This window comes from Etheostoma spectabile, chromosome 15 (genome assembly GCF_008692095.1).
Source record: "Etheostoma spectabile isolate EspeVRDwgs_2016 chromosome 15, UIUC_Espe_1.0, whole genome shotgun sequence".
Taxonomy (NCBI): Eukaryota; Metazoa; Chordata; class Actinopteri; order Perciformes; family Percidae; genus Etheostoma; species Etheostoma spectabile.
The window spans coordinates 18424954-18437165 of NC_045747.1; the positions used below are offsets into that span (position 1 = coordinate 18424954).

The 12212-nt window shown below is 39.3% G+C and overlaps 2 protein-coding genes across 6 annotated transcripts in view; both read left to right on the plus strand.

Moving 5' to 3' along the window:
• The window catches only part of map2k4a (mitogen-activated protein kinase kinase 4a), a 30431-nt gene extending 26506 nt beyond the window's left edge, over nt 1–3925 (plus strand). For all 4 annotated transcript variants that reach the window (XM_032538205.1, XM_032538207.1, XM_032538206.1 and 1 more), the window contains 4 exons: nt 1990–2067; nt 2552–2700; nt 2939–2984; nt 3136–3925. In XM_032538205.1, coding sequence (XP_032394096.1) covers nt 1990–2067; nt 2552–2700; nt 2939–2984; nt 3136–3249 — 387 coding nt within the window. In that variant the 3' untranslated portion in view covers nt 3250–3925. The remainder of the gene's footprint in view (nt 1–1989; nt 2068–2551; nt 2701–2938; nt 2985–3135) is intronic.
• Nucleotides 3926–5065: 1140 nt separating this feature from the next.
• The window catches only part of elac2 (elaC ribonuclease Z 2), a 15048-nt gene continuing 7901 nt past the window's right edge, over nt 5066–12212 (plus strand). Inside the window, exons 1-14 of one of the 2 annotated variants that reach the window (XM_032538204.1) lie at nt 5066–5147; nt 5369–5592; nt 6871–6921; nt 7012–7082; nt 8034–8098; nt 8214–8271; nt 8351–8419; nt 8518–8634; nt 9338–9393; nt 9479–9537; nt 10692–10764; nt 11030–11142; nt 11242–11340; nt 11449–11587. In XM_032538204.1, the coding sequence (XP_032394095.1) occupies nt 5381–5592; nt 6871–6921; nt 7012–7082; nt 8034–8098; nt 8214–8271; nt 8351–8419; nt 8518–8634; nt 9338–9393; nt 9479–9537; nt 10692–10764; nt 11030–11142; nt 11242–11340; nt 11449–11587 (1182 nt within the window). In that variant the 5' untranslated portion in view covers nt 5066–5147; nt 5369–5380. Of the gene's footprint in view, nt 5593–6870; nt 6922–7011; nt 7083–8033; nt 8099–8213; nt 8272–8350; nt 8420–8517; nt 8635–9337; nt 9394–9478; nt 9538–10691; nt 10765–11029; nt 11143–11241; nt 11341–11448; nt 11588–12212 lie in introns of both variants that reach the window. The other variant, XM_032538203.1, reaches the window with a different exon arrangement.

The following is a 12212-nucleotide window of genomic DNA, read 5'->3' on the forward strand; positions in this document are numbered from 1 at the left end:
AAAAATAACTGTAAAACTAAAGTTAATAAGTTAGTGTTACATTGAAAAAAACGTCAAGTGTTGAAAAAAGGACAACATAAAAAGTGAAAAACACTGATAAAAAGCAACAACAAAAGTGTTGATTTTCAATGTTGACGGGAAGACAACACAAGGGTTAAACAGTTAATCATCAAGACTATAAAATGTCAAAATGAATTAGCCCAAAGTGTCTCCTTCTAGTTGCTTATTTAGTTTAAAAAACAATTTAATGTAAAGTGTTGCAATGTTCAGTTCATAATGAGAGAAAAAAAAATTTGAATTACAAAAAAAAAAGACAATAATTAACGATTAAATCTGCCACCTAATTGTTTCCCCGCTAATGCCGATTACATGTGAAAGAATGTATTTGCCATGCGTGTGCAGACTAAACACAGTTGCAGTCTTGGCAGATGTGAGCGGGCCCTCTGCAGCACTCGGCTGCCGTTTGGTGAAAGCCATCAGCGCTGCAGCACAGACTGTCCCAGTCCGCTGGGTGACATCAGCATCTAAATCAGGCCTGAGAATGGGCCAGCGAGGGGCTACCTTCTCCCTGCACAGCGGCAGGAGATCCTCTGCAGCGTTCAGCACGCTTCATCAGCGCGTCTGTTCTGGGCTTTGGGACGCACTGTAGAACGGGCGGAAAATGACAGAAATTGGCAGAAGTGATCTTGTGAGGCAGTGCAAGGAAGCTTTATTTGCATAAAACATTTCAGCAACACGGCAGTTCAAAGTGCTGTACATTAAAGAGCAATTCAAACCTTTTGTTAAAGAGAGTATAAAAACAGCTAAAATAGAATAAGACGGGTATGAAAATCAAGACTAAAAGTTACAGGGCAGTGTAAGAAATTAATTACTTAAAAAAAACAAGAAAACAGAAAAGTCTTTAGCCTTGATTTAAAAATAAGTGTGAGTTGATTCACAATGCATATATTTTCTGAGGCATGCAGAGTCATGCTGCAGTCCTGACAGGCAGGAAGGAGGGACCTTGCTCCTCACGTGTGAGCTGCACAGTGGCTGATGGCATCTTGTTGTGCAGGTGAAAACATGCCCAGAGGTGATGAGCTGTCTTGGTATTCTCAGGGGCGAGTATGGAGAGCTCTGGGTTTGTTTTGACCCAGTTTGGGCATGAACACCTGTCTTTCTCATAATGTAGTCTGGAAAAACAAAACATTTTGGGTGCACACCCTTTTAAAATTGAAACACTTTTCACATCCTAAACTCCAGGTAAAATCTTACATATGATAAGTTGTTTCCATGCTCCTTTGTACTTTCCAAGTGTAATAGTTTTCTAAAGATTGGCAGATGGATCCCTATGGAGCTTTCTTCTGTTAGAAAGGCTTTAAATATTAAACATGCATAGTGACATCTGGTGGTTTATAAAACTTACTGTAGCCTGTCGAGGCTGAGGCCGAAGCGCGACAACGTCTCGCTGAATATATAGATATAATTTCATATATGTGCAATAAATGTCCAAGAAGCCTTTATTCATCCGCCAACTGATGTCAAGTTTTCAGTTTGTCTGTCATTGGGATTACAGTAAAACTACTGGCCTTGATTTCCATAAAACTTTGGGGGAAGGGTGTAGCACGGGTCAAAAAAAGAACCCATTACATCTTGGAGCAGATCTGAGGGCGAATACTTTTTTTTTTTCACTTTCCTTTACATTGCATGGCCTTGGCGGAGGTCTCTGCTCTGAGTGCCCTTCTAGTTACATCTGGAATACTCTCTACTCTTATCCCGCCAATGTGGTCAATAAAGCACAAAGCTTCGCTGTAAAACTGTCAAAACAGTACATGTTATTGATTTCTAGCGTCTTATTGACGCAAGAGCATATTGGTGGATTATTAATCTTGCACACACTGTATTCTGTTTACCTAAAAGCGCAAAGGGCCCTTAAGGATACATGAAACACTAAATAGTGTCTCTCTTTTTGAAATCCACAGCTAATTCTGTTTCCTGTTTGATTTTCAGCCAGAGCGAATAGACCCGAGCGCGTCCAGGCAAGGCTACGACGTCCGCTCAGACGTTTGGAGTTTGGGAATCACACTGGTGAGTCTTAACTTGACACTGATGGTTAAAGATGAAAGAAAATAGCCATTTAGAGGGCCTACCACCATCATTTATTTGAGATCCTTAAAGAGTGTGGAGAAATTATGCATTATATGTATACATTTAAAGTTAATAAAAAAAGAATTGAACTAAATCTAAAAGGCGGTCCTAACTGTTCAGTATTTGCATTTTATAGTACATGATTTTTGTGTGCTTTAATAAATACAGTTGGACATCACATAACATGGCTTCTCCCATGAAAGTGGGACACTTAGTTGGTACACATTCAATGATGAATGAATAATTAATGGCATTAACTGTGGAGATATAGCACTTCTGCTCTTTTCAATGTTTTCGTATTCATTTTTTAATGTGTTACTGGAGGTGCTGCTTAATAAAACCTTGTATTCCTAATGTTGTTTCACACCTGCTGTGTCCTTTGAGAACACCAGCTGATCATGTTATGTTCTATCTTGTGTGTCAGTATGAGCTGGCCACAGGCAGGTTCCCCTACCCAAAGTGGAACAGCGTGTTTGACCAGTTAACCCAGGTGGTGAGGGGAGACCCGCCGCAACTCAGCAACTCGGACGAGAGGCGCTTCTCTCCCAAATTCATCTCCTTTGTCAACGTGTGGTAAGGAAACTGTTATGAACGGATTTTGCAACAATATGTTACAGGTGTAATAATTTAAAAAAAAAGCACAAAAAAGTTTAAGTGATATGATGTTGTAATGTCAGGAAATTGAACCCGTTAGGTTTCCAGTACTTTCATGGAGTACAATCTCCTGCTGCCGCTTGCTCTTCTGTCCCCTGGTGGACAAATGGCTGAACTTCATCCTCCTGTAACACTTTTTATTCTTTCTTTTCTCAAGCCTTACAAAGGATGAGTCAAAAAGGCCAAAGTACAAAGAGCTACTGGTGAGTTCATCCTGTAGGCTACCGGCCTCTCTGCATACAATCATGAAATACCTAAAAAAAATCTTTTAAACAAACTTAAATTTAGCCGTAAGAGGGTTTTTTTATGGTCGTTATTTTGTATTGACTCGACTTTTTTCTTTGTCCACTCCAGAAAGATCCGTTCATCCAGATGTACGAGGAGCGCTCCGTGGATGTAGCGAGTTACGTCTGCAGGCTCATGGATCAGATGCCAGCATCTCCCAGCTCCCCTATGTATATGGACTGATAGCAGGCCAAGACAGAAATACATTAATAAATATACACCAGTCTGCAACAATAGATAGAGACATACATTTAAAAAAAAAAAAAGACAACAAAGTAAAACAAAACAAAATCCTTGTGTAAATTTGCTTGGTCCCCTTATTGCAGTGTTAAAAGAGAATTGTAAAGCCTAAAAGAAAAAAAAAAAAAAAAGCACCATTTGCAAGAAAGATGGTGTTCGATTCAGTCATGTCTGTATAATATCTCAACACTTCTATTTCTCTCTTGTTCACAAACACACACCGACGCACAGTCATGTAAGTATATATTAGCAGCTGAATCAGTCAATCATATGGTCTTGAATCATTTTAATGAGGACACATTTCAGTGGTTAGTACAGTAATTTAAGAATAAAACCTAATAAAGTGGAACTTGTATTTATAGAACCAAAATCATTTGGATATTCTGCAACTTACTAGAATCATGCTTTTTGTGAATTGTCCCACCTCTTCCATGTACGTGACTGAAAGCATTGTGTTTGGTATCATAATGGAACTTTGCTTCTCTGGGTATAAAGCAGTGTAAAAGTGTTGGTGGTCAGAATCATGTTAGACCTGCAGTCCAGTCAGTGCTGAGAGGCTGCTGTCCCCACTGTACTCTGGACTATAGCTGATGTATGAATAAAGAAGGAGAAAGGAAAAGTGTGTTCTGTCTCTCTTTAACCCATTACAAAAACACACATACACACACATACACTGTATGATTTTATATCTGTGTAGTTTCAATCCAAATATTTCTTTGATGCTGCATATGGTCCTGATGTCAATCTGTGATAGTCCATGCTCTTTGTTCCATCTAGAACCAGTCAATAAGTAAACAAAAACCTGATGTATTTAGTCTTCTTTAACTCCAAGCTGCTGTACCACAAATCATTTGACACCAAGACAGACCAACTGTTCATTTGACTCAATTTCTGTGGATAAGAGGTCAAACTGATGACTCGTAATGTGAAGCAATGCAAAGTGGGATATTAGGAGTGTATGCTAAGCCAAAAGTATATGGACACTCTTACTATATTGCTATATGTGATAGGAACATGTCATTGCAAAAACACAATTTGCCCTTGTTATTAAAACCTAGCTGGATGTACTGGAACTAACTATCCTACATTTACTTTAGTACTGTACTTGGGTACCAGCTTCACGTACTTGTATTTACATTTTCTGCTACTTTATACTATTACTCCACTTCATTAATAATACAAAAAATTGTCCTTTTAATTCTGCTTCATTTATTCAACAGCGTTAGTTATTTTTTAGAATCAGAAAACCTCATTAACTATTGTATATTAAGATTACCAACTCTGTATAAGTAGTTATCATTAGCTCCACCTTTGCCAGTGGCAACGTCAAAGTGATGAACACATCAATAATTATAATACAGTAACATTACACACATGATTCAGAATTAGCTTATTCTGCATAATAAGTACTTTTATTATGGTACTAAATATTTATTGTACCAAATATTTTATATTTGGTACTTTGGATGCATGACTTACTTGCAACAATACTTTTACTTAAGTACTTAAATAATGGCTTTTCTCCCTCTGCAAGTAGATCTGAGTTTGGGGGTGATTTGATCATTAAGATGCTTTATAAGAGCTGAATATGTGTAATATTATTTTAAGGTATTTTATTTCATGGTGGTTTGTTTTGGTAAACCCCTCTTAAAGAACTAGTTCTATCCCCGCCCCCTGTCTTAAAACGTCGCTGTGATTGGTCTATAGACCTGGTAAATAATTCTCTACACCAATGAACGATAAATCTTAACGACGTCATCATTAGATGCCGGAAAAAGTGTCACATGTGTCAACCAACCTCTGTCCTCAGTCTTGCTGAATGTGCACCCAGCTACTTTTAGGTAATTCATTATTTTTAAAAAGCGAATGGAAATGTTTAAGGACGCATTGACTGATTAATTGGCGTTGGTTATGTTAATTCTTGTGTCGTATATTTATTATGAATACGGTCCATTCGAAACTCAGGTCCTTGACACTTCTGGTTATTAAAGGCAGAACTCTCTCTGCTGGCCCTCCGCCTGTCGCGCGCTGTTATTTTCCTCTCCCCCGGACTGTTTTGCAGTATTTCCGAACAATGGCTACAACTAGTAATTATAACCCGGAGACGAGGCAGCCGCTGGGCTTGAAGAAAGCCAAGCAGAAGGAGCCTCTGCGACGGGTGAAGACCAAAGAGAACAGGAACAAACGAGGAGACGTTCACGGACCGTCCACGGTGTACCTGCAGGTGGTCGGTGCTGGCAGCAGAGATAACGCTGCGTCACTGTATGTCTTCTCCGAGTACAACAGGTAATACACAAATGTGTCATGGGTTTTAGTAGCCCATGCTTTTACTTTGAAACCGGGGCTGTGGAAGCCTCCTCTACTTTTCTCTACTCCTCCACTTTCACAGAAATAGTTAGGATACAACATATTGTGGGTTAGGGTTCCATTAACTAAGTCTAATAAAGAAAAGGTGGCACTATCATTAATTTCTTAAAGAGCAATTCAACAGCAGCTGAAATTTTAGTTTTTGACCTCCAGTGGTTTAACTTTCACCTTGCTGCAGTGATGTACAAGTGTACTCCAGGGTGTGTCAGTACGTTTTGACATGACTATTGGGCATGATTACGACTGCAACACAACACACTTCTTACTACACTCATCCATATGTGAAACAGGCTTGCATGTGCTTTGCAGCCTGGAGTGAAGTTACTCTTTGAGGGCAAACTCTGTTGGGGTACTATCCAGGGAGACGTTTTAAAATAGAGTGGTCAAAATATATACCCTAGAATGGGCCAAGATACATAAGCATTGTCCTACACTTTACAAGTGTAACTCTATTTTTTAACACAGGCTTTCTGTTAAAAATGTGAAGTACAGCCCAGAATCGAGAAAACATTGACACCATTGGGGTTTGAAAAAGACGACTGAAAGCTCAGCCTGAGCTCAGTAGTACATTGATACAGTGCCTCTTTAGTCTTAACCCTTGTGTTGTCCTTTGTGTCACAGGGACTTGTTTAGTTTATTTACATTTTGCATTAGCCTGGCGTTGTGCTTCGGGGTCCCCTGGGCCTTTTTCATTTCATGTCAACTGCAGTCGTGGCTTCACCCTTCAGGTCTATGAGACCCTTGTATATTTTTATGCAATTATACGTATGTTACCCTTCTCCCGCCTCGTCCATCGGGTCCCGGGGATCCTGGAGGACGAGATGAGGCTAGTGGGATACGCGTTTGAGTGCAGGACGGATCTCTGCGACCCTGGAGGACGAGATGAGGCTAGTGGGATACGCATTGGAGTGCAGTATTGGTCTCTGGGACCCCGGAGGCCGAGCCCACGGTAGTAGAAAAATAGGATTGAAAACAAGAGGGTCTCTGGGACCGAAGGACAACACAAGGGTTAAAGAGGCTTTCAGGTGGTCCCCAATTAAATGAGGTTTGGCAGAATTACAAAAAACAATTTAGTTAGAGCTTTCACATTTTCTGCCCGGTATAGTCACACAAAGAACAGTTTTTAAAAGAAACAATATTATTCATAGACATTCAAATTAAACGGAAGCTGACTAACTTCCCTCCTCTCTGCTGCAGATACCTGTTCAACTGTGGAGAAGGAACACAGAGACTCATGCAAGAACACAAGTAAGTTGGTTTGAACAGTGTTATCCTTGTAGTCGGTCTGATGGCCGAAGACGCAGAGATGACTAATATACCGGGGCTTTCTTCTGACAGACTGAAAGCTGCTCGATTAGACAACATCTTCCTGACCAGACTGAGCTGGGAGAATGTGGGAGGGTTGTCAGGTCAGTAACATCAGTCTCTGCAGCAGCCCTCGGCTCCACACAGCTTTATAGGGAGTTTCATTGGCTGTCTGGCTGCAGCTTTACTGTTCTGGTTCCCTCTCAGCTCTCTCATAGCAACGTTTTCAGAGTAAAAGTTGTAACAAGGCACGGTACGCGACCTGCTCAGCAGCAAACAGCAGACAGACACAGTGAAGCAGTTGGCAGCTAAAGAGCCAGATATTCACCATCCGGACTCCTAGTGAATAATAATGATCATGTTGCTCTGTAACTGCTGGATGTGTAAATAAGCAATGTTTGTCTGATATTTTCAATTGATTCTTAAATTTGTATTATTCCTAATAGTGTCTGGTTTCTACTGTCACTTATGTATTTTATCATCTGTTTTTAATGTCTAATTTATTTGTCCTTTTTTTATTGTAATGCATTTTGAGCTACATCTCTTGTATGAAAAGCGTATTATTGTTATGTCAATGTTGTGTTCACAGGTGTTATTTGTTAAAATTGAAAATTCTGACATTACAAAAATACTAAATAGTTGTTAGTTTTTTTCATTAAACGGCCTCCTATCAGATACATATTTAATACTTACAAATTTATGAGGAGTATTTAGAGAATATGTTTTATGATTTAAAAATTGAAACGTAGCGAGAATCGTCATAACTAGAATGTGATCATTCAGAATGACAGTTGAGTTTGAATTTGCTGAATTAAATTATAAGAACACAAACATCTAATTTAACGGAACTACTTATAGATTTGAATCAAAATTAACATTTATTACACATTTATTAATCAAGGGTCTTAAAGTGAATGTGGCTTTTTTTGCTTTACAAAGCACTTTATTTCCTTTGGAAGTAGGGCAACTCCTAAAGATAATGTATATATCTTCATAAATCAAATGAATGAATATCGGAGTATTTTTGACTGAAGTCTTGTGTGTTTCCTCTGCAGGGATGATTTTGACTTTGAAGGACACTGGTGTTCCACAGTGTGTTCTCTCTGGACCGCCACAGCTGGTGAGAAACTCATCCCACAGCACTCGCATCTCTGCTGCAAGTTGTTAATGGACACATGAATTAATTTCACATGAACTGTCTCTCTTCTTCTTCTTTGCCTTTTTTTCCACCAAAGGAGAACTATCTGAATGCCATAAAGTCATTTTCTGGACCACTGGAAGACATCAAGCTGTGTATGTTGAATTTACTGATTAAGCATTATTCTTTGTGTAATTTCTGTCTTGCGTGATGTTTGCTGTCATACGCTCCTAGCGGTGCGACCGTATACTGCAGAGACGTACACGGACGATACAATGACAGTTTACCAAGTGCCTATATTTGGTGAGTCTTTTTCCCCCCCACATTTTTTTATGTCCACTTAGACTTCCTCCTAAAATGTTTTGGTTGACAGCTGAGTCTTTTCTGCCTTCACTCTCCAGCCCAGTTGAGGGGTGACGGCAGAAAGCTCTCCCCCAAGTCGGGCGGTAACAGCCCCTCTCGTAGTCCTCCATCCCCCAGGAGGGACAACCTCCACACTAACAGTCCAGACAGTCCAGGTGAGTCCAGGAGCAGCTAGAGGACATAGCACGTGTCATTTCTGTGTCTGTAGCTATTTAGGAAGGGGGGGGGGGGGGGGGGGGGGGGGGGGGGGGGGGGTGTATGGCCTCGACCAACTGTCCCTTTGCTTGTTTGAAAGCCATAATGTCTCTCTCTCATGGGTGGGCCAAATTCTCTGGGCGGGCAAAGCAGAGAAAGGGGAGGTAACCTTGCCCCTTATGACCTCATAGGGGGCAAGGTTACAGCTCGGCCCATCTGAGCTTTCAGTTTCTCAAAAATACCCAGGGCTCGGTTTACACCTATCACCATTTCTAGCCACTGGGGGACCAAAGGCAGGCTGGGGGAACTCATTAATGTTAAAAAAAATGTTCATGCCATGGGACCTTTTTTTAATATTTTTTTTTTTGTAAAAATTATCTGGTAGTTTTGAGGAGTTCACAAATCCATTCTCAACCACCAACATTACAAACCACATTTCCTCACAATCCATAAAATGCTTGAAACATTTCACGTTTATTTTAGAAGTCTAAAATCACTTATTTTTTGAGTGTGGTGTTGATGGGCAGTTTTTTTCCCCCATAATGCAAGGTGCAGTTAAATTGAAGGAGCTAGTGTATTTTCAGCTGGCATTAAACAAGATGATGTGCAGACATGGGTGTGTTTTCAGTGACCGAATGAGTGACGTTGCCTAATGTCTTGTAGGTGAAAGACGAAAAGCAAGCAGAGATACCTCTTTGGTGGTTTCCTTCATCTGTAAGGTAGGAAACTTCAGAAACATGGTCATCCTGGATGCAATGTACACATAAAGGATAGTTATGACATTTTTCTTCTCTACTTTTACAGCTTCACCCCAAGAAAGGGAATTTCTTAGTCGCTCAAGCCAAGGAGTTTGGTTTGCCTTTGTGAGTGGATTTTTATTATAAATCAACCAGAACATGGGCCAGTTATTAATCTTTTAAAAAGGATAGGATTTAGTCTGATATGGTGCATTTGTTTATAGATTTAATTGATTGCAATATTAACACAAGTTGTCAATGCAAAGCCCTTAAAATCATTTAACTGATCAGATCAATACAGCTCTGGACAAATCAGATCAGTTAGATTATTATTTAGTTGTATTAGTTATAATTATTTTGGGTTTGAGTGAAAAATGTTCCTGTTGGAACTAGTTAATTATGACTTACTTTCCCTCCGAATTGCATAAGACTGAAATGCTCACATATAAATATGCTAAATATTATATTATAGGTCTCTATATAATATTACTTTTTAACTATTTGAGCTACACAATATGAGGAAAGTATGCGTTGTGCGATAGCGTTGTAGAACATCGTAATGATATTACTTGCTAATACTGTAAATAAACAAATCCAGATCTTGTAATTTTAATTAATCTAGTGCTGTCAGTTAAACTCATTAACCGCGTTAACGCAAATCCATTTTAACGGTGTCAATTTTTTTTTGTCCTAGCAAACTTTGTAGTTTTTTTCACATGCTGTTGCAACAACTAGTAACATTAGAAAAACACCACACCGGATCTAGCTAGACCAGAAACCAAACAACAAGCACCCTGCACACACGCCTTTTGGACCGGCGAGGCGACCAAAGAGTTGTAACGTTACGTTTTGAGTGGATGGCCAGCGCGAGGCAATGACATGGACGCCAATAAGATTCGGAATGGAAAGTTTATTATTAAAAGTAGCCAAATGGTTCCACTGACAAGGCCAAAGTTATGTGTGTCGTCGTCTTATTGATGAACAGTGTTACGCTGTGTGAGATTATTTGCTCCAGAATTTCATGTGTGAAATTTAACACTACAGTAGGCTATATGCCAATGTTTTTAATTAAAAAAACAACAACATTTGCACAAAGAAAGCTGATCCACTTTTTCATGTTAAGAGCATTAAAATGAGAAAAAAAAAATGGGACCAAAAGAAATCAAGGGACATTTAGGATAAAAATGTTTGATTAATCGGGAGTTAACTATGATATTAATGCAATTTAAGTATTTTAATCGTTTGACAGAACTAAATTAATTTAATCTTTTTCCCCACAGAGGCACAGCAGCAATCGGTCCACTCATAGCAGCATTGAAGGATGGGAAAAGTGTCACGTATGAGGGCAAAGAGGTGCTGTACGAAGCTGCTCTGTTTGATATAAACTCCTTTATTTTACTTATTGCACCTTCTTTTGTGTCTTTTTAGAGCTGACCTATGTTTCTTTTTACACTATTAAATTGTTGTGTATAAATGGGTATGTGTGTTGATTTGCTGTGCATTGATTTATATGTCCTTTATTTCCACTGTTATAGCATTTACACATTTACAAATAAATAAAGTTCTTATATTTATTAGGCTGCAGCTCTGAACAGTTTCTCTCTCTGTTGTCTTACAGATCCGGCCGGAGCAGGTTTGTACTCCCACTGACCCAGGACCAGTCTTTATTATCGTCGAGTGTCCGTCTGAAGAGTTTGTCAAAGCTCTTTGCACCAATCGGCAGCTGAGAAGGTAGCTGTGATGTACATTTAAATAACTCATTAATACTACATCTGTTATATATGAAACCTGAAACAAATGCATTTAAATTGAGTGCGTCATCCCCTCTAGATACCAATTAGGCGGGACGGAGGACCCTGCTGCGTTGATTGTTCACATGACTCCGGACTCTGTTTTGACAACAGATCAATACAAGAAGTGGATGGAGAGGTTGGTAATCTCTCGCTTTTGAAACCAGTCTCCATAGAGATTCCAGCTGTCTTAGCTACCTTAAGTTAAACACACCAAGGCTGAGAGTTTTTCTGCGTGTTTCTGCAGCTTTCCATCCACAACTGAACACCTGATCCTTAACGAACAAGTCTGTACGGTCCATAATGTCCGAAGTCACAAGATCCAAGCTCAACTGAACATGATTCATCCAGACATCTTTCCAGAACTCAAGGCTTACAAAACAAAGGTACCACAAAACCATACACATGCATCACAGTATTTTATTTCTGTAAATGCCATCCATTGATCCAGCACAGGTGGGGTCACAAGACAAATTATTACTCCTCATACAATTATACATAGATACTATTACACAGGAAAGAAGTGCTAGCGACACACAATGGATAGAACAGACCTTGATAAAACATCTTTTACCACAGGGTGTCACCAAAGCACAGTTTGGTTTAATACTGGCTACATTATTGCTGCAGGACTGCAAGGTGGAAGACACTAGAACTCACTGAATGCGTTAAGCTGCTTCCTTTTTAAATACATAAAAAGGTCCCATGGCATGAATATTTCACTTTGAGGTTTTAACATATAACATTAATATGCGTCTCCCTAGGGCTGCACAATTACGGCCAAAATGATAATTACGATTATTTGTTGATTTTAACCAAAACAGATTTATAGTAACGTAGGCTATTTATAACTGCATTCACATCCATATTATGCTACATTCCTCTTATGTTGAAGTTGTATGTTGTACATACAGTACATACAATTGAAACACATGTAAATGAAAATTATCTGAAATAAAAAGCCTAGGATATATATAAAAAAAAAAAAATGTATCTCTGAAAAAGCTCCTT